General features: G+C 44.0%; 2 protein-coding genes across 9 annotated transcripts in view; one reads left to right on the top strand and one right to left on the bottom strand.

Annotated features, from left to right (window-relative positions):
* Positions 1 to 906, top strand: part of RNF2 (ring finger protein 2) — a 50,742-nt gene extending 49,836 nt beyond the window's left edge. For all 6 annotated transcript variants that reach the window (XM_075002253.1, XM_075002250.1, XM_075002248.1 and 3 more), the window contains one exon: positions 345 to 906. In XM_075002253.1, the coding sequence (XP_074858354.1) occupies positions 345 to 446 (102 nt within the window). In that variant the 3' untranslated portion in view covers positions 447 to 906. The remainder of the gene's footprint in view (positions 1 to 344) is intronic.
* Positions 907 to 5,015: 4,109 nt separating this feature from the next.
* TRMT1L (tRNA methyltransferase 1L) overlaps positions 5,016 to 20,462 on the bottom strand; it is a 70,062-nt gene continuing 54,615 nt past the window's right edge. For all 3 annotated transcript variants that reach the window (XM_075002244.1, XM_075002245.1, XM_075002246.1), the window contains 5 exons: positions 18,518 to 18,596; positions 17,502 to 17,668; positions 13,932 to 13,991; positions 6,255 to 6,381; positions 5,016 to 6,166 (listed from right to left, as the gene is read on the bottom strand). In XM_075002244.1, the coding sequence (XP_074858345.1) occupies positions 5,824 to 6,166; positions 6,255 to 6,381; positions 13,932 to 13,991; positions 17,502 to 17,668; positions 18,518 to 18,596 (776 nt within the window). In that variant the 3' untranslated portion in view covers positions 5,016 to 5,823. The remainder of the gene's footprint in view (positions 6,167 to 6,254; positions 6,382 to 13,931; positions 13,992 to 17,501; positions 17,669 to 18,517; positions 18,597 to 20,462) is intronic.

The following is a 20,462-nucleotide window of genomic DNA, read 5'->3' as shown; positions in this document are numbered from 1 at the left end:
GAAAAAATTACACTCACCACCACCCTTTCATTTGTTTGTTTTTAAGATCCAATCTGTATTGATATGAACTAACAAGGGAGACTATTGGAATGGAGTTGCTAGTCATTGGATTATAATGATCAGATACGCAACTAGAAACAGTTAATCTATTTCCTGTGTTGCCTGTCATTAAATATCTGTTAACTGCAGCCAGAACCACAGGTGACTTCTGTAAGTGTTGCTCTCTAAGTATACTTTAGGATTTTCACAGTGCCCACAAAGTACTATGACAGGAGACTCAGCAGTTTGTAGCAAGATGGTGGAAAATATATATTCATAATTGTTGGTGTTTTTTCCTCCTTTAGGTATTAAATGGTTCCTTTTCATTGGAGCTGGTCAGCGAGAAGTACTGGAAAGTGAACAAACCCATGGAACTCTACTATGCACCCACAAAGGAACATAAATAGGCTTTGCAGGAAGGTTTGAGAGAGGACTCCAACTTTTATAGCTATGATTTCTTTAATATTAAAGAGGCACCTCCATCATCTTCATGGACATTAGTTGGAATGTCTTCAAACTACTCAGAGCATATTTCTTACTATAATTAGGATTCTTGGTTTTATTTTTAATTTTTTTTCAAGGTGACTGAAAAATCTTCTGTGCATTCCGTTGTCAAAGATATATGGTTTTTGTTGTCTGCTTGAGAACAGATCAAGCAAAGATTCCAGTGTGGACTGTTTAACTTAGTTCAGGAATAGCTGTTGGTCTGCTAATATACTTGATACATCTGTTGTGGGATATGTTAATGATGGTGATTTGCTACCTGCTGTTGCTATAAAAGATGTTGAAGAACCAGTTTTTATAATGGCATACCGTTTGGGTACCAATATAGTACTAATCTGAAAAAAATATTGTATTGATGGTAATCCACCAATAATATAGTTTTCAGTAGACCAAGATGCTGAAGACTTAGTGGAGAAAGTTCTGACACGTTAAAAAAATCTTGTTGCCTGCTGGATTTCATTCATTTCAGCATTGGAATCAATTTATGTATAATTTAAAACAAACCAAAAAAAAACAAACACCAAAACCTTTATCTTCTCTTGGGCAAAACATCAGAGTCCCTGCGCATTCTCTAATTTTTGGTCTCTGGCTCCTGTTGCTGAATTATTCTGTGCTTGTGTGTGGTAGATAACATTTGGTATATGAAATCTTCTCTAACAATTTTGATGTCCTAGCATATCAACGTAAGGGCAGATTTCATTTTGGAAATATCAGAGACTTTGCTGTAAAGGACTCTTTCTTGGAAGCATAATTTTGCAACAAAAATCCCCTTTTTAAATTCCAGTATGGTGGCACTGTGTTACAGCAACAGTATCTTATTTAAAGTACTCTCTCCATATCAGTTGTGATCCATAACTGTTGTTCATCACGGATGGAAAGAAATGCTTCAACTACAAACTGTTGTAAGTATTCTGTTTTAGCCAAAGCTTTAACAAATATGGCTTAGCACTTTGGGGAAAAAAATGCTAATACTTGACTGATTTACCATTTAGTGTCTTACTGTAGGGTTTTTTTTTTTAACTTGGAGGTTGGCTGCTGTGTGAAGTTCTGTATTTATGGTTCATCTGCATGTTTAACAGGTGCATTTTTGTTTATTTTTTTCTTGTGTGAACCCAGCCTTCACCTAGTGGGTATGCTTTGTGCGGTTAAAGAGGATACTCAAGAGTTAGGGAAGCAGCACAGAGGTGTTCTGTTTGCTCTAAGGTTTACCAGTACAGCTTTCGTGTCTCTAGTTTAGAAGCTGAAAGTGAAAAGATCCTTAACGATGAGGAATACAGTTTTTCAAATAATAGGGTATGACTCCTCCTTTCTTGTCTTGCTTACGGTTATGATGAATGAGTTTCTAATATTTCAAATATTAGGGATTTGTATACTTTCAAATCTCTAGGTTTCTGGTGGAAAGGAACAAGCCTCCCATTAGTCCTTGTTATTCAAGTCTAAAACTTGTAAATATATGTGCACTTTGCTGTTTTGGTCAATTTCATCTCTATGAAAAACTCATAGCCTTCTTAAATAACTTTTAATATTTCTTTTATTGGTATCTAAAATGTTTTTACTACTCTTTTTGTAACCTGTGCCATGAAACTGACATTTCCAGTTTCCAAGCATATTGGAGGATGAGGATTTATTTTCAAATGTTGTTGTTGTTGTTTTATTCAGTATTACTTGGTGTAATGTTCAGCTGTACAGAATGCTAGTGCATGTCCACTAAATATATTCCTGTTTTTGTGAAACTTAGATTTTATGAAGAGACTTCTAGGTTAGCTGCAGCAGAACGACAAATTCCCTTAGTGATGTCTAAGAATGCTTATGGAGCAAAGGAGGTATTTGTGAAGCTGAGCTGTCTGTCTAGAGAATGTCTTTTGTCTGCAGTTTACAAGTGTGAGAGAATGTGAAACTTTTTACTTTTGTCAGTGAATTTATTGAATATTTATGTTCTTTAAAAATATATATTATGTAGGTGTTTGATTATACCATTGATTGCACTGTGACCTTTTAGTGCTACAACCAATTTTACTTCTGAAAACAAGTTTCATATCACCATCCTGTAGAGGAACATCTTCATTTTTCAGTACCTTGTGCTTGTTAGGTATGGTAAACTGAACAGTTATAGTATCTGAAACTGAAGTCATACCTAACCTCTTTCATTTGTCACAATAAAACAAATGCTGTGAATACAGTACTGGAAATTCAATTGCTTCCTACTACATGATACAAAAGAAACCATTTGCATTATAAACCTACTTGTATAGTCCTAGCATTTTCTAACACTACAGGTTGAACCTCCCTAATCCAGAATCCTCAGAACTTGACCTCTTGCTGATGAATTTGCTGGACCACAGGAGGTTGGTATTGTCTAGTAGCATTCCCAACACTGCCAATGCTTACTGGACACTCAGAAGACATTTGCAGTAAATTACGTCTGCATAACATCACCCAATACTGAGAGCCAGGACTGGTGGCTGTAAAACTTTATGGGACCACAAGAAACTTGGCCACACCTATAAGTAGTCATCTAGTTAACTAAACTCATGCCGGATGAGAGAGAGGTTCAACCTGTATTCTCTCCAGTTTTCTAGAGAGAGAGAGAGCTGGGAGATGTGTGCCAACATCACAGATTGAATCTGGTGCCATAGCTTTTTCCCTCAACTTACAAGTCCTGATTTAAAGCCCATTAAAACCAGTTAAACTCCCATTTACTTTAAAAACAAAAAGCAGTCAAGTTGCACTTTAAAGACTAGCAAAATAATTTATTAGGTGAACTTTTGTGGAACAGGCCATCTGGCTATGGTCTGAAGAAGTGGATCTATCCCACGAAAGTTCACCTAATAAATTATTTTGCTAGTCTTTAAAGTGCTACTTGGCTGCTTTTTGTTTTGTTAGTGTATAGACTAGCACAGCTCCCTCTGTTTCCATTTACTTTTAAGTTTTGGATCAGGGCCTTAGAATGGGGAATGCATGCATAATCAGACTTCTTCAGTAGCTGCTATGGCATGTACAACCAGTCATTATGTTGGGTAGGACAGCAAATAATTGTCATGCAAACAGTGATGTGAAAAGAGGATTGATTTGGTGTGCCCACCTGTGGAACCCTCAGTAAAATCAGATTTTTATGCATGGTGATTTTATGTCTGATCACCTTCAACATAAATTCAGATTGAAGACACTTGGAATGTGTAGGGTAGTATTGTATACTGAATGGGGTTGAACTCTTACAGTATCAATTGCTACTAAGTTTTACAGCTGTAACTATATTTGAGAATAAGTGTACTGAAATAGGCAGAAGAGTGGTGTTTGAAGTCAAAAATAAAACTATACTATGCACTCTGAACTTCAGACCTTCATTGTAATAAACTGTAGTGCTGGCTCAAACATCAACCCATGATTACACTGAATATAAAATAGCATCACTTTGCTTATCCCCCTCTAAGATATCATAAAAGGGTTTGTGTTTTGCCAGTTCCTTTCTTTTGCGTTTGTCAGTTTGGTCACATTACTCTGAGACTCTTCAACAACAATAGAAATTAAGAACGAGAGAGATCTGAAAACTCTAGTAAGACCAGTAGTTAAGATTCAAATTAACGTCTCATCTTAAAATACTATAGCTAAGTAATTCGAGACTGCTTTGGGGACCCCTTGTCAGTTTTTGTGGAATTTTCTTATTGGGGTGTTTGTGTAAACTTGAAGTAAGTGGCTTCTGGGTGGAAGTCTTCTCTGGTGCCTCCACTGAAATTAGTTTTTCTCCAGTATCCTTATGTCATGCATGATTCTCTTCTTCTGTCTTCCCCGACCTAATAGACTAGTTCATGTCCATTGTGCCAAACTTTGCAGCAGGGGATTTATTTTGTGGATTTTTGGAAAAAGACTTTTCTTCTGAAAGTCAAATTGCTATGAGACTAGAATCTTATCGCTCAGCAGGGGCATGAAAGTGCTAAGTTTGACAAATACCTTGTCTTGTAGGAGTGAGTGGAATAAAATGGCTGAGAAGGCTGCAATTGAATGACAGGATTAGGCTGCAGCAACTGTGCAAAAACCTGTATCTGAGAGCATGTCTACAATAGATATTCTTTGCTGGCATAGCTGTAGTGGCAGGACCCTCTAGTGTAGACACAGCATAAGCTGTCATGACAACAGGAGTTCTGCTTGTATAGCAAAGCTACCAGACCCACCTGCCATACTTTTACCTACATTAGGGGAGTTTCTTTGGGCACACCTATATTGGCTTTAGAGGATATGATTTTTCCCCTCCTCTGTCTCCTAGCTTGATGTTCCTGAAACTGTATAGACTAAGCTTAAATCTATGAGTCTTGCTCTATGGAAGATCCTGTATTAAAAGCAGTGTAAGAGAGCTGTTTCTGGATTAGAACTAGAGTAAGCCAGAAGCCTTGGCCTAAACTGGCATTTAACAATTCGAAAGCCACACACAAATGAAACTGTATGATTGATGAAGTAATACCATGTTCATCTGTATATTGTTTGAGGAATGAGTATTTATTAAACCTATTTTTTTCAATCTGTACCACAAGAGATGGATTCCAATAGTGAAAATAACCTGTTTATGTACAAATGTAATCATTGACTAGCAAAAGGAAACTCACAAGCAGGTTAAACTAGATAACTGACAGTTGACTAGTACTGACTTTAATTATCAAATAGTACCAGTGACAATTAAAATGCAGCACCCACAAGTTCAATCCTGGTCAGTTAACTCTTCACCAGTAGCTTGCAGGTGACTTAATTTTGAAAAGTAGATAATTATAAAAATTCAAATAACATTTTAATTCCCAATCCACTTGCATTAGGTTTTTGATTGTAGATAAAGTGAAGTTTTCTACCAAAGGATATCATATTTAAAGCGTTCTGGCTTGTTCAATACTTCATTTTATAGTGCAATATTTTGGTTTTAGTCTTGACCTGCTAAATTCTAACTGATCAAGCTGCATGCATGATGGCCCATTTCATAGCTTATACCCTAGCACCACTTTCAGAAATACTTGACTTTTTCCACTGTACTGGCTATTGTACTAGCAGTTTAAATAAGGCTTTGAATATTGGGGGTAATAAAAAATGCCAGTGTTTAAAAGAAATACAAGAGCATAAAAGTCAACCTTCTGTAGTTTCCTTCCCCACTTTAACTGGCCATATGTACTGTGATAGATTACAAGGTCTTTTGCATAATTCTAAAATGTGTCTCAGACATGAAAATAATGGCAACCCCAGCATTCAAAACCAGTTGAGTAGACTGGTTTACATGAGTAGGGCTCAGCTGCAAAGCTCAAATTATTTACATTCAGCAGCAGTAAAGTTATCATGACAACTGTCTTTTGTGAACATCACAGTGGCTTCTGATTCACTAGCTTCCGTGAACTCCACGTCTCCTGCCTTGTCATCTGTAGCAGCTTGGACATTGTCTCCTCCCTGGACAGTGTCTCCTGCCTGAGCATCTTCAGTCGACTCGACAGAGCCTTCTGCCTGCCCCCCAGCATAGGTGGGAGTGCTGTACTTCACAAGGATAGATTTAAACTGTGCCAAGGGCGCATCTGTGCGAACTCCCATAGGATCAAAATGGGTTCTGCTTACTCTATACCCAGCTTGGGACAGGTACTTCAAGAACTTGTTTAACCTGAAATTTAGAGAGCAGTATTACTGGTTGGTTTCAACAAAGATTATACATTGACTTTGGAAATGAGAATCTGAAATGTGATTCTTACTTTGGCATGTTCATCCCTTTGATACTATGTCTATGGATATTATAGTAAAATGCAGGGTGTTCAGCATTGCTTTCAGACTTCTGTCTTTTTGCTATGTTTCTACTGATTTCATTACCTTTCCTTTTACCTGAAACATAGAAATGCTCATTAAGGGCAAGATTCAAACCATGGTTCCTCAACCTTTGCCCAACCCCTATAGCCACCTGAAAAATCCACAACTGAATATGCACCCAGTTGCCTTTAGTGCAGGCATTGGCATATATGTCAAAGGATCCTTAAACTAGGCGTTCCCCGGCTTAGCTGGCAAGTGCTCTCCCATGCCACCTCTGGGATCAAGCCACACACAACACCAGAGGTTATGGTGCTGCCCTTAACCAGATGTGAGAAGTGTTTAATTCCTTCTCCCCTCCATTATAAACAGAGTGATTTGGACTTTGAGCCTGCACCGAGGAGAGCACCTTAACAAGTGCATGAAGGGAGTCTCTTGAGGTAGCACTCTCTCCTGTTGTACAATGGAGCAGCTTCAGAGAATTAACATGCATTGGCCAAGAGTAACCCATTTGCCAGTGTCTTGCTGATCCATAAAATTGAAGTGCATCTGTCCAAGAACTCCTCTTAAACCATAAGAGCTGTGACCATGAAATTTAGCATGCAGCTTCCTCTTGCCCTAACTTAAAAAAAGGTCAGACTTGAGTTGTGCCTGGAAAGCGTGAAGTGCCTGAAATCCCGTGGTTTTCAAGAACATGGAAATGGAGAGGCGCCAAGAGGAAGGATCATTACTTCAGACTCACCCCTGGAGGGCAGCAAGTACAGGGAACAGTAATGCTGCAGGAGAAAAACAGTGGCCACTTGGAGGTGGGGCTCTCCACCCTGCTAGCCTCCAGACAGGTCAGTGCCCCACCCCCCACCCTACCTCTAGACAAGGCCTGGGAAAACTGCTATGGCCCAAGCCTGTGCAGCTCTCACTAGGGCTGGGGAAAAGTGCTGCTGCTCCAGCCCCCTCACCTTTGAATTCTGCTCCTCCACAGCAAAGGGGCCAGCCCTCAATCTCCCCTTACTTTACATACCTGAGCAACACTGGGCAAATTTTGCTAGTATTTATATACAATCAGTTGAAGTGCTTCAACAGGACAAATAGGAAGCTCAGTGGTTAGGGTACTATCTAGGGTGGGAGAGACCAGAGTTGAAATGTTTTCTTGCTATGAGTAAACAGGAGAGAAAGAAAAGTTACTCACCGTAGTAACGGTGGTTCTTCGAGATGTGTCCACGTGGGTGCTCCACAATAGGTGTCGGGCTCGCCCGGCGCCGCAGATCGGATCTTCCAAGCAGTTTCTGCCGGACCGCGCATGCGCCGGCGCGCGCCGCTCCCTTGCGCGCTCCTGGCCATGTGCGCGCTCCGGTCCCCGCCAGTTCCTCGACCAACCGCCTCGGGTGCCCCTGCAAAACACTAACAGAGATCCGAAGCGGGGAGGATGGGCGGGTAGTGGAGCACCCACGGGGACACATCTCGAAGAACCACCGTTACTACGGTGAGTAACTTTTCTTTCTTCTTCGAGTGTCCCCGTGGGTGCTCCACAATAGGTGATTACCCAGCAGTAACCCAAGATAGGAGGTGGGTAATCGGATTATGTGCAGCTTGTCCCCGAGAGGACCGCTGCAGAGAGACGGGTATCCTCTTGGAATACCCTGTGAAGGGCGTAATGTTTGGTGAAGGTGTCAAAGGATGACCAGGTCGCCGCTCTGCAAATGTCTTTTAACGCAACGCCCTTGAAAAAGGCTGTTGATGCCGCCACCGCCCTAGTAGAATGAGCCCTGGGAGTGGCCGATAAAGGAGTCTTTTTGAGCTCGTAGCACATTTTTATGCAGGATACAATGTGCTTTGAGATTCTCTGCGAGGAGAGACCTTCTCCTTTCGATTTGGGAGCGAGGGAGACTAGGGGTCTATCCGTTTTCCGGAAGGACTTGGTCCTGTCTACGTAGAAGGCTAGCGCCCTCCTCACGTCCAGGAGGTGTAGGCGTGCCTCTTCGTTGGAGTTATGAGGCTTTGGATAAAACGAGGGTAGAACAATAGGTTCGTTAATGTGAAACTCGGAAGAAACTTTGGGAACAAAGGCTGGATGCAGCCGTATGGTTACCGCCTCCTTGGAAAAAACAGTGCAGGGTGGCGTTGCCATGACTGCCGCGAGCTCGCTCACCCTACGAGCTGACGTAATTGCAAGAAGAAAGGTCGTCTTTATTGTAAGGAGGCGGAGGGGAACTGTGGCCAAGGGCTCGAACGGTGGTCCCATTAGCGTGGTAAGCACCAGGTCCAAGTTCCACGAAGGTGGAATCGGTTTCCGAGGGGGGTATAGGTTTACCAACCCTTTGAGGAACCTGGTAACCATAGGGTGGGCGAACACCGTGTGCCCTTCCTCCTCATGTCTGAACGCCGAGATGGCGGCAAGGTGGACCTTCAATGAGGATAGCGAGAGTCCTCCTCTCTTGAGGTCCAGTAAATACTCTAGTATTGTAGGTATAGGCACCAAAAGGGGGGCCAGCTGTTTGGTAGAACACGAAGCCGTGAAGCGAGTCCATTTTTGCTTGTAGGTCTTCCTGGTGGAAGTCCTCCTGCTACTTTCTAGGACTTGCTGTACTTCCACTGTGCATGTGCTCTCTAGGGAGCTGAGCCATGGATTAACCACGCTTGCAGTTGCAGGCTTTGGGGGTGCGGGTGCACTATGGACCCCTGGGCTTGCGTGAGCAGATCCGGCGCCACCGGAAGAGGCATCGGTGGACGGTCCGACATGTGCAGGAGTAGGGGGAACCATTGTTGTCGATCCCACGTTGGGACTATCAGGATCATCCGGGCCCTTTTCCTCCTGGCTTTCTGCAAGACTTTGTGGATCAGCACTGTGGGAGGAAACGCATAAAGCAGGGGGCCCCTCCACGGGATTGCGAACGTGTCCCCCAGGGACCCCCATCACAGTCCTGCCCTGGAGCAGAATTGTGGGCACTTCTTGTTGTGCTGAGTGGCAAACAGGTCTATTTGGGGAAAACCCCATGCGTGGAAAATCGGCCGTAGCAGATCGGGATGGATCTGCCACTCGTGTGTGAGTGCAAAACGCCTGCTCAGCTGGTCTGCCTTCACATTGTGCGCACCTGGCAAGTATGAGGCTTTCAAGATCATATTGTTGGCGATGCACCAGTTCCATAAGCGGATTGCTTCCGCGCATAAGGCACGGGATCGAGCTCCTCCTTGCCTGTTTATATAAAACATGGTGGAGGTATTATCTGTACTGATCCCGACGACTTTGCCTTGTATGTGGTCTCGAAAGTGTCCGCAGGCGTTGAACACTGCTCTGAGCTCCAGTCTATTTATGTGTAGTGACTGTTCCGTGGGTGACCACAGTCCTTGAGTCACCTCTTTGCCCATGTGCGCTCCCCACCCTATGAGGGAGGCATCTGTAGTGAGAAAAACCGATATTTGCGGCTGGTGGAAGGGTACCCCTGTTAGCAAGTTCCTGGGGTTTACCCACCATTGTAGGGGTTTGCGCACCCCGGCTGTGGGCGACACCACCCTGTGAACGGTGTGTACTGCCGGTTTGTATACACTCGCCAGCCCGTGCTGCATGCTGCGCATGTGTAACCTGGCGTTCTGTACTACGAACGTTGCCGCTGCCATGTGGCCCAGCAGCTGCAAGCACGTCAAGACCGGCACCGTAGGGCTGAAGGTGATGACCTGCACGAGGGAACCGATGGCCCGAAAGCGAGCCTCTGGTAGATATACTCTCGCTGTAACAGAGTTTATGCGAGCCCCTATGAACTCTATGTCCTGTGTGGGGTCTATTTTTAATTTTGCCAGATTGATAACCAGGCCGAGTGAAGAGAACGTGTTTGCTGTGATGCATATCATGCGCAGAACCTCCCCCTTCGAGGCCCCTTTGAGCAGGCAGTTGTCCAGATACGGGAAAATAAATACCCCGTCTGTGCAGGTAGGCTGACACCACTGCCAAGGTCTTGGTGAAGACTCTGGGGGCCGAAGAGAGGCCAAATGGTAGGACTTTGTATTGGAAGTGTTCGTTGCCTACCATGAACCGGAGGAATCGCCGGTGAGCCGGATGGATAGTTATGTGGAAGTACGCACCTTGTAAATCGAGGGCTGCGAACCAGTCTCCATCGTCCAGTGCTGTAAGGATGGAGGCGATTGTGGTCATCCGAAAATGTTGCTTGCGCAGGTACCTGTTGAGGCTGCGAAGGTCTAAGATGGGCCTCCAGCCTCCTGTCTTTTTCTCCGTGAGGAAGTACCTGGAGTAGAACCCTTTCCCTTGCAGTTGCTCCGGCACTCTTTCCACTGCCCCTATGAGCATGAGATGGTCCACCTCCTGCCTGAGCCTCGCTTCCTGGAGGTGGGGCTTGGGTGGAGGTCGTGACGGTGGGAGCGACTGGAAAGGGATGGCGTACCCCGTGGCTATGATCTCCAGCACCCATTTATCTGTGGTGATCCTTTGCCACTGGTCGTAGAATGGTCGGAGGCAATGGTGGAATAGTCGCTTCAGATGACCTTGTGCGATGGTAGTGATGGCGCAGCCCTGGATCTGTATGTCAAACTTGTGGCCTTTGGCCCCGCCCCAAGGACGCACGGCTCTGTTGTGAACGTCGCCTGGGAGTTCTGTACTGCTGGTGCTGTTGATGTCGCCCTTGCTCGTAACCCCTGTGGTACTGGGGGCGCTGTTGCTGGTACTGGTACCGTCTTTGTTGAGGGTAGTACCTTTTCTTTGTGTATGGAGGGGCGTTGCTGTGGAACGTGCTGCTGTGTCCGCAACGTCCAGGGCGATCTGAACTCCCGTCCTCGAGGCCGCGTAGCCTTCTTGCACTATGGCCTTGAGCACCGGCTTTTTGTCCTCTGGAAGCGAGTCCATGAGGGAGGTTAACCTGGAATAGTTGTCGAAATTATGGTTCGCTAAGTGCACTGCGTAATTTGCCATTCGCAACGTTAAAGTGGAGGAGGAGTAGACCTTTCTGCCGAACAGCTCTAGCTTCTTGGCATCTTTGTCTGCTCCCCCTGTCCTGAATTGAGATGTCTTTGATCTTTGTTGCGACGACTCCAGCACCAAGGAATTTGGCTGTGGGTGGCTGAACAGGAACTCCATGCCCTTCGCTGGCACGAAGTATTTCTTATCCGCTCTCTTTTGGACAGGCGGAATAGTCGCAGGGGTCTGCCATATCGTAGTGGCGGACTCTAAGATCGCTTCATCAAGCCGTATTGCTACTCTGGAGGAGGCCGGAGGTCTCAAATTTTTGAGGAGCTTATGGTGTTTCTCTTGCACCTCTGCTGTCTGGATGCCTTGCGTGAAGGCCACCCTCTTAAACAGCTCTTGAAACTGTTTGAGATCGTCCGGAGGATGGACGTCCCCCGGGGCCGTAGCCTCGTCCGGGGAGGAGAGCGAGGAACCGCTGGGGTACGTCTCTCTGGACCCTTCCGGTTCCTGCTGGTGATGGTACACCCTCTCGCTAGAGGTTTGCGAGGGGAAAATCTCGGGGTTCCATAACCAGTCCCCCCTGAGATGCTTGAGTCTCTGTCCCCGGTCGCAATTGCCCTCGGGGGTACGAGATCGTCTGTGGGGATCTTTCCCTAGTAGATTGCCGATGGTGTCTATGCCCCGCGTGGTAGGGGCGACCATGGCAGTATAGGCACTGTTCTTGGGAAGGTGACCTAGACCACTCCCTTGGTGCATACCCTCTGCGTCTGGGGGAGGGAGATCGTCGAGACCCTGGAGAGAGCGATTTTGCATAATAGTCCAGCGGTTCAAACCCCAGGAAGGGTGAAGGTGGTCCCAGCCAGGGTGAGGCTGGTTGCAAAAATGGAGAAGGGGGCTCCGGGTAGGCTAGGGGGGACCCCTGCCTTCTGGTTGGAGTCTGCAACATAAGCGGAGGGCTGTGAGAAAGCAACTCCACAGCCCTGTCCGGAGAGGGGCTGCAATGCCTCCTCTTGTGTGCAGCCTTCCCCCTCCCTGGAGGAGGTAACTCCGCCCCCTGACGCACAGGGGATCCCAGCCCCGTCCGCACCGTGCTAGGCACGCTCGGAGGCGGTGCCGCACGTGCGGTGTCCTTCGGTGCCTGCAGGCTGCGTGCCTGCGCGCTCTGCACCGCCGGTTCCCCGGGGGTCGGTGCCGCTGCCTGCGGTGCCACCGGTACCGGCGCTTCTTTATCCGCCGCCCTGCCTGCGGTGCGGGGCAGCTGGCTGATTATCGGAGGCTGAGCCACTTCCACGTGGCTCTCCGTGCCGCCGCCGCCGCCGATCAGCTGTTGCTGCGGCTGGGGGCTGCTCGCTCCTCCCGTCCCGCTCGCTGTTGCTGCCGGCAGGGATCGGGCTGGGGAGGCTTTCCTCCGTTTTTGCGCTGATGGGGTGAGGGAGGCAGCTTTCCTTTTATGGGCCCCGGAGGGTCCCTCCTGCTGCGGCCGCTCCGGCACGTCTGGCTGGAGGGCCTTATCAAAAAGCAGCATTTTAAGCCGCATCTCCCTGTCTCTCCTTGCTCTGGCTGTTAATTTAGCACAGAAGGAGCATTTCCGTGCAACATGGGACTCCCCAAGGCACCTTATGCATAGACTGTGCCCATCGGACGCTGGCATCGCCTCTCGGCAGGACTCACATTTTTTAAATCCTGAAGAGGACATTGTTGGTGAGTCTTTCAGTTGTTGAACGGGTACTTAGCACCTTCTCTGTGCTGTTTTCCCCTTCCGATGGCCTGCCGCAGCAGGAGGGCTGATGGCCCTATGCTCCTGGCCTCCGGCGCTGTTACTGGGACTGGATTGAAGCTGTCCCGCTTGTAGTTTTTGTTGCTTTTGGTTTTTTTTTTGCAAAAATAACAACCGGCTAACTTGCAGTAGCCTAAGTACTTGAAAAACTTTAAAGAAAAACAGTTAAAGTCATTGAATACGCTACTTGGCCTTAGCCTAGTTCGGATTCCGTCTGCAGCCGACGGCGGTTAAGAGGAACTGGCGGGGACCGGATCGCACACATGGCCAGGAGCGTGCAAGGGAGCGGCGCGCGCCGGCGCATGCGCGGTCCGGCAGAAACTGCTTGGAAGATCCGATCTGCGGCGCCGGGCGAGCCCGACACCTATTGTGGAGCACCCACGGGGACACTCAAAGAAGAACCCAGGTTGACAATATGGTAGGTCAGTGCTCTTAGCAATAGGGTAAACTATATAAGTGGACCAGAGTTAGAGATGACACCAAGTGCTTTGTGAGAAAGGTGCATAAGGCTTTTCTATAGGTAGTGTTCCTGGCTTAGGCTGATTAAAATTAAAGTTACAATTACACCATTTCTGTTGGGTGGCATATTACCCCTTATTCTTCAAACTGAAGGAACCTGAACACTTACTTGTCTCTTAAGTACACATTTTGAAGCTTTCTGTAACTTACTTCCATAATAGCAAAAAAGATGCATGGGTAAATTAAACTTTCACTATTTTGGGTAAAGATGATAATTTTAAAGTATCATTAATCTTCATTAGAGGTGTGCCACTGAGCACATTCATTTAAAAAAACCCCCAAAAACACTTAGTTGGCACACTCAAGCCACGGTTATGTAAGCTGTTCCATCATCACACCACCCACTCATTCATTCATTGAGGTTATCTGCAAGCACAAAACCACAAGGGGCATGCAGGAAGTTGTGATGGATGAAGCACATACCTTGTACCACATAGTAGTCAGCTGCAGTGTCTGGTGTTTTAATGAAGACCCCACATTCTTCTAGAATACAAAAGTCAGAATTAAATCTGAAGTGAAAAGTTTTAAGGTAGCAAAATAAAATATTTAAAAGGATTGTACAAATATGTAAAATTGGAAAAAATCCCAAGCTTTCTAGGCACAAGATTCTTTTGCCTCTATCATTTTCGTAAGTAATGAGTTCTGGAAACTTTCACTAAATACTTACCAGTTTGAATCTGGCATAGGACAATAATCAAGTAAAATTACTATATGGTGATTTACCTAAAGTGAGATGGTACTCTCTAGCCTGTTTCTACTAGAAAAGCATCTCCTTATTCTAATAACAACAGACTACTACACAAGAGAAAACTACCCCACTGCAGAGGAAAGATAGAAAGTATGGCAAGAGACCATGCTGGCTTTACCAGATCTTCAATGATCTAAAAATCAAAAAAGAATCCTACAAAAAGTGGTAAGTAGGTCAAATTACAAAAAGTTAAACAACACAAGAATGCAAGGAGAAAATTTAGAAAGGCCAAGGTACAAGACAAGATCAAACTAGTCAGAGACATTGAAGAGTTACAAGAAAATAGTCTACAGAACCATTAGAAGCATGAGGGAGACCAAGGACAGGATACAACTGTTACTCAGTGTGTGGGGAAAATTAATAGAAAATGTGGAAAGTGCAGAGAAGGTTGATAGTAATTGAACATCTAATATAGTGAATGCAAGTGAAAATGAGGTAGGATCAGATGCTAATATATGAAAAGAGCAAGTTAATTACTTAAGCAAGTTAGAGGTTGTCAAGTCACTAGAACTTGATAAAATGCATCCTAAAATACTCAGACTGCCTGAGGAAATGTTTGAGCCTCCAGTGACCATCTTTGAATGGTCACAGAAGATAGGATTGGTACCAAAAACCTGGAAAAAGGGTAAACAGAGTGCCCATCTATAAAAAAGGAAATAAGGACAACCCAGGAAACTATAGACCAGTCAGTTTAACTTCTGTACCTGGAAAGATAATGGAGCAAATTAAGGAATCTATTTGCAAACAAGATAAATAACAGCTCAGATTTGTCAAGAACCTGACAGCTTTCTTTGACGGGGTAACAAACCTTGTGGATGTGGTGGGGGAAGGAGGAGATGAGGCAGACGTGGTATATCTTGATTTCAGTAAAGCTTTTGAAACGGTCTCACATGACCTTCTCAAACATCAGGGAAATGCAACCTAAATGGTGCTACTGTGGGTGCAAAACTGGCTTGAAAACCGTTTGACCAGAGTGATTATCATTGGGTCACAGTGATGCTAGAAAGGCATAACAAGTTGTGTACCGCAGGGATCAATTTGGGGTCTGGTTCTATTCCACGTCTTCATTAATGATTTAGATGATGGCATAAACAGTACATTCAAAGTTTGCAGATGAAACCAAGATGGGAGAGGCTGCAAGTGCTCTGGAGGCTAGGATCAAAATGATCTGGAAAAATGGTTTGACAAACAGGATGAAATGCAATGAGGACAAATGCAAAGTACTTCCGAGGAAGGAACAATCAGCTACACACACACAAAAGTGACTGCCTGTACAAGCAAGGATCTGGGGATTGTAGTGTAGTACAAGATAAATGATACCACAGTGGGTTAGTGTTCAAAAAAACTGAACATTCTGGGATATTGGCAGAAGGGTCTTAAGCAAGATAAAAATTAATTTTGCTCTACTCCATGCTGATTAGGCCTCCACTGGAGTCTTGTGTCCAGTTCTGGGTGCCAAATTTCAGGAAAGAGGTGGACAATTTGGAGAAAGCCCAGAGAAGAGCAATACAAATGATAATGACCTATAAGGGAAGCTTGAAAATTGGGTTTTAGTGTCAAAGACAGGTCAGAGGGGACTTAACAGCTTTCATGTACTTTAAAATTCTTAAAAGGAGGAGGGAGAAAAATTGTTCTTTAACCTCTGATAGGACAAAGAGCAATGGACTTTGATTGCAGCAAGGGAGCCTTAGGTCGGACATTAGGAAAAACTTCCTGTCAGAGTGGATAACCACTGGAATAAACTGCCAAGTGAGGTTGTGGAATCTTCATCCTTAAAAGCAGGTTAGAAAAAACACCTGTTAGAAATGGAACCTGGAAGTCCTGGACAGAGGAGGAACCACAAGCATCGAAGCCGTGATTCTGAAAGCCCAGCTTCGCTGGACAGGGCACGTCATACGAATGGAGGAGTCAAGAATCCCTAAGCAACTCCTCTATGGTGAACTCTCCCAGGGCAAAAGGAATCAAGGTAGGCCTCGCAAGAGGTTATAAAGACTGCATGAAGGCCAACATTGCTCATGCTGGTTTAAAACCAGATCAGCTAGACCAGCACGCAAAAGACCAAACAGGCCAGCGTGCTCTCGTATGACACGTATGACAACTTTGAAGAGTAGCGAAGTGTACACCTCACTGATGCTTGAGAGAGGAAGAAAGCAGCTGCACCAACAGAGCCAGAACAAGTCCCTTGCCCCCGCTGCGAACACCCGTGCTGTTCAAAGCTGGGACGACTCAGCCACATGCGAGTCCACAACTGATGAGTCTGTGCAAGCTCAAGACGACATCATCAAACATGACAGACTACCTACATACATAATCCTTTCAGGTGTGCAGGAAACCAGGCTATATAACTTCAAGGTCTTGTTCAGTCCTATGATTCCACTGAAAACCATTTCAATCACCCCCACCCCCAAATGGCAGTCACTGCAGCGAAGTCCAGGAAGGATGAAGCAGGAAGAGTAGAGTCCTATCTCACTCAGGCTATTTCCACACTAGAGGGTTTTGCTGAGAAAACCCGGGGAATGTCCAGATTCTCAAGGGGTTCTGTCAACAGTAAATCAACAGAACATGGCACTTTTGTTGATAGTATTCTGCTGTTCCCCAGTGAGGCAGAACACCTCTGTCACCAGAAAGTCTGGATGTTCTGGGTCCCTCTGACAGACAGGATTTCTGGGACACTGGGTAGCCCCGTCTGCTGTACTTCCAGGTGGTGGTTTTGTTGAGAGGCCAGGCTGTTCAGCCGCTCTCTGGCAGAGTCAAATGCTTTATTGATCTGCTTTGTGGTCTGGCTGCGATTTGTCAACAGAAGTTTTGTTGAAAGATAGTCTAACAGTAACTTCTGTTGACAGCTTGCTCTAGTGTAGACATAGCCTAAAGGGAGGAGTTTCTGTCTTAGGGCCGCAGCACGGAGGCTAGTGTATGGGAACCTTCTGCTACTGCTGCCTGTCTTGTGAATAAATTGGACAACAGGACTGTTATGATGGTATTCTGCCATCACCAGTTTACTTAATGTAGGACTGTGTGGTTTAAGTCTAGCACTGTCTCTCTGTCCTTAACAGCAGAGGTTTAAAGAGTAGGAGAGAAGTCCCATACTATGGCAGGACTATTGTTACATGTTTTGTGATGGGGAACACATTCCTGATTTTCTTAACACGCATCACCACTCCAATTACTTCAGCTCAAAAATTCTCAATTGGTTTTATATAATAAAAATCTTAAGTTTGTGTAAGCAACTTGCCATTTTATCTCACCTTGTTTGTTCTGGCTGGCAGGACCATGGATTGAAAACTGTTTTAGAGTTGTACAGTCTGCTTCGTAGATTAGGGTCTTTAGAAGTGGCTGAATATCATCCAAGCCACGTTGAACATCTTGAAACAGCATTCTTCTGAGGAACCCAGTGTTAAAGAGGGACCCTGACCTGGACAGTGCAATAGAATGCCAGTAAAACTAAGACAACTGGAGTATGACAAAATATTTTGATTTATAGCAAAAGGGGTTTATTCATTTAGAAATGATTTCCACAAACTGAGCAGCAGCTAAAACTAATGCTAACAAGGTACAAAGTTTGTGATACAGTTATCTTTGATTTAGGTAGTAGCAGGGCAGAGTCATGGCACAGAATTCAAAACCTCATGAATGTTTATTACAGTTCTGCCATTGACTTGTGTTAACTTAGGCAAAATCACTCTCTCATTTCCCCAAGTGTAAAATGGGAAGGATGCCCACAGCACAGGAGGCACTGTCAAAATTAGTTGTTGTACTAATGGTATTTGCATATAAAAAAAGCAAGGCTAGTGCTAAGGATTAGTTCTGTTTCTATAATACAGTTCTGATATGCTCACATTTTAAATTCAACTGTTTTTCAGTCAAAAAAAATCCTATTGCTGATCACCCTGAAGTAGTTCAATTTAGTTAATACTACTGAACAGTACATAGGTATGTGATATTATGTACATGTCGCATCAAGTTAGTTATCAATTACAGTTCAAGGTATACTAGTTATCTAGTCCCATCAAGTAGCTTAGTCATATTCCCCTCAGCAGTGTAATTGTTTTAATTACAGGATGTGAAGCTGAAAACAAGTTCGCTCTTGTTTATTTAGTAAACTCACTGCTTGCTGTCTACCAATATGCCTAGGAAAGCTCTCTATCACTCAGCTTTCCAATTAAATAATCAGGTTTCAAGTTCATCACAGTTGCTAGATATAAACTTACTGCTGTACAAACAAGTGAGCCTTCCTTTTTATTAAGCTGTGTGCTATACATACCATAGAGGACCAAGCTCTACTGCAGTCTTCCCAGGCATACTGCCATGGCAATCACAAGATAGTTGCCGGTAAGGATTTTCTGTAATAGAAAACAGAAGTTAGTTAAAAATACAAACTATAGAACTCACTTTAACTAAAATTATGAACAAGATGTTTTAGAATCTAGCAGTGTTACACCCAACAAGATGATTCCTCCTAAGTAGAAACATTTAATAGGACAAGCAACATCAGAACCAAAACTATACAACCGTAAAAAAGCTCAAGACACCCAAGTTTTATTCATGTTGTCATAAGAGACTATCTCAGGTGGTTGCTTTAAAAGGACTCTAAATTAAATCAAAACCAGAGCTCCATATTACTTGGCATGTGTTGAGTAACTACTCCTAGCTATTGGGTTAGAACTTTCCGCTGCAAAAACAAATTCAAACTAAAAAAAGCTTTCCAAGGAAAACTATCATGCAAAACATTAAGTATGGGTGTGTATGTGCCCACAATTTAACTTAATCATAGGACTGTCACAATACCCATAGATAAGCTCCCCTAGCATGTATGCAGTAGGTTGAGGGACTCTAAATGCAATAAATTTAAAATCTCAGCCATAATGCTGCATCTATGTGGACAATTTTATTTCTGTTCTCAAGGATGAAATATGTGATACTTATCGAAATCTAATGTTCATGTGGTCAAGAAATGCATCAGTGTCTTAAGAAGTGTTACTACTTTAACAGGCCAAAGCCCTTTAGTTACAGTGAAAAATAAGATAGGATTAGATACAGATAAACAACTGGATATACAGTACTCTGGATCTTTACAACTCAATATACTCTCAAATTGCAATATAATCTTATGTGCTGGTCTTAAATATTTCAAATAAGAGGCACTTGTCTCCATTTAAGAACTAAATATTTGATAGTCAATATAGTATCAAAACAAAAAAAGCAGTCAAGTAGCACTTTAAAGTAACAAAATAATTTATTAGGTGAGCTTTCGTGGGACAGACTCACCTAATAAATTATTTTGTTAGTTTTTGAAGTGCTACTTGACTGCTTTTTTTTTTTAAATGTTTGATATATCTGAAGTCTGAGTAGTACAGATCTTCAGGAAAACTGAATTTTTTTTCTTACATAAAAAAAAAGGCACATTTTGTTAACATCCCTTTTTCTGTAACTTTTCCCTCCATTGAAACAACTAATCACCACCAGAGGGGTAGAAAAGCAGTATGAAACATTCCAATGCTTTAACTTTCCAGAAGGTTTTAAAACAAATGTACATTTAGAGTTGCTTAAATCATGACGGGTCTCCATGACTGAACAGCCATACTCCAGTTCCATGGAAAAAAGGCCCTCTGACTAGAGAAGATGAGAATTAGTAGTAGTAGAATTTAAATACTTTGAAATAGGATGGTGGGGGGAAAAAGTGCCTTTAAAAAGGTGGAAGATCTGCTAAATCTGATGGATAGACCCAATTGTTTCAAAGACAACTAGTAGGAATTCAAAACTCAAGGTATCTCTAAATGGATTATAATGAAAAAATGCTTGTCACTTAGGCATCTACAAGACCCACTTAGAGCCTTTCTGCTCTGGATTAGAATAGAATGTCTTGTACTGCTTTGCTTTTCCCCCCTAGTTTAATCAGCTGATCTCCACGCTATCACAGGCAGAGACACTAGGTCTAGATGTAACACAATACCTTGGCTCTGTGAAATGCCATCAAGATGGCTTGGAAGTGGTAGAGGGGGCTGTAGGGATACGTTCCCCCAGAAGTTGGAGTATCAGAACGGATACGCCCAAAGTTATCAAAAAGGACCTTGTCCTTTCATCTTATTGACACTAGGAAATACCAGTATGGGGTGAAAAGGATGTCTTTCCCATCTGATCAGCAATGCATCTTCCCTAAGAGTGCAAAAAAAGTGAACTTACATTGACACTGGTATCTGACAACCTGC

Source organism: Carettochelys insculpta, chromosome 9 (assembly GCF_033958435.1).
Source record: "Carettochelys insculpta isolate YL-2023 chromosome 9, ASM3395843v1, whole genome shotgun sequence".
NCBI lineage: Eukaryota > Metazoa > Chordata > Testudines > Carettochelyidae > Carettochelys > Carettochelys insculpta.
This window is presented reverse-complemented; position numbering and strand designations above follow the sequence as displayed.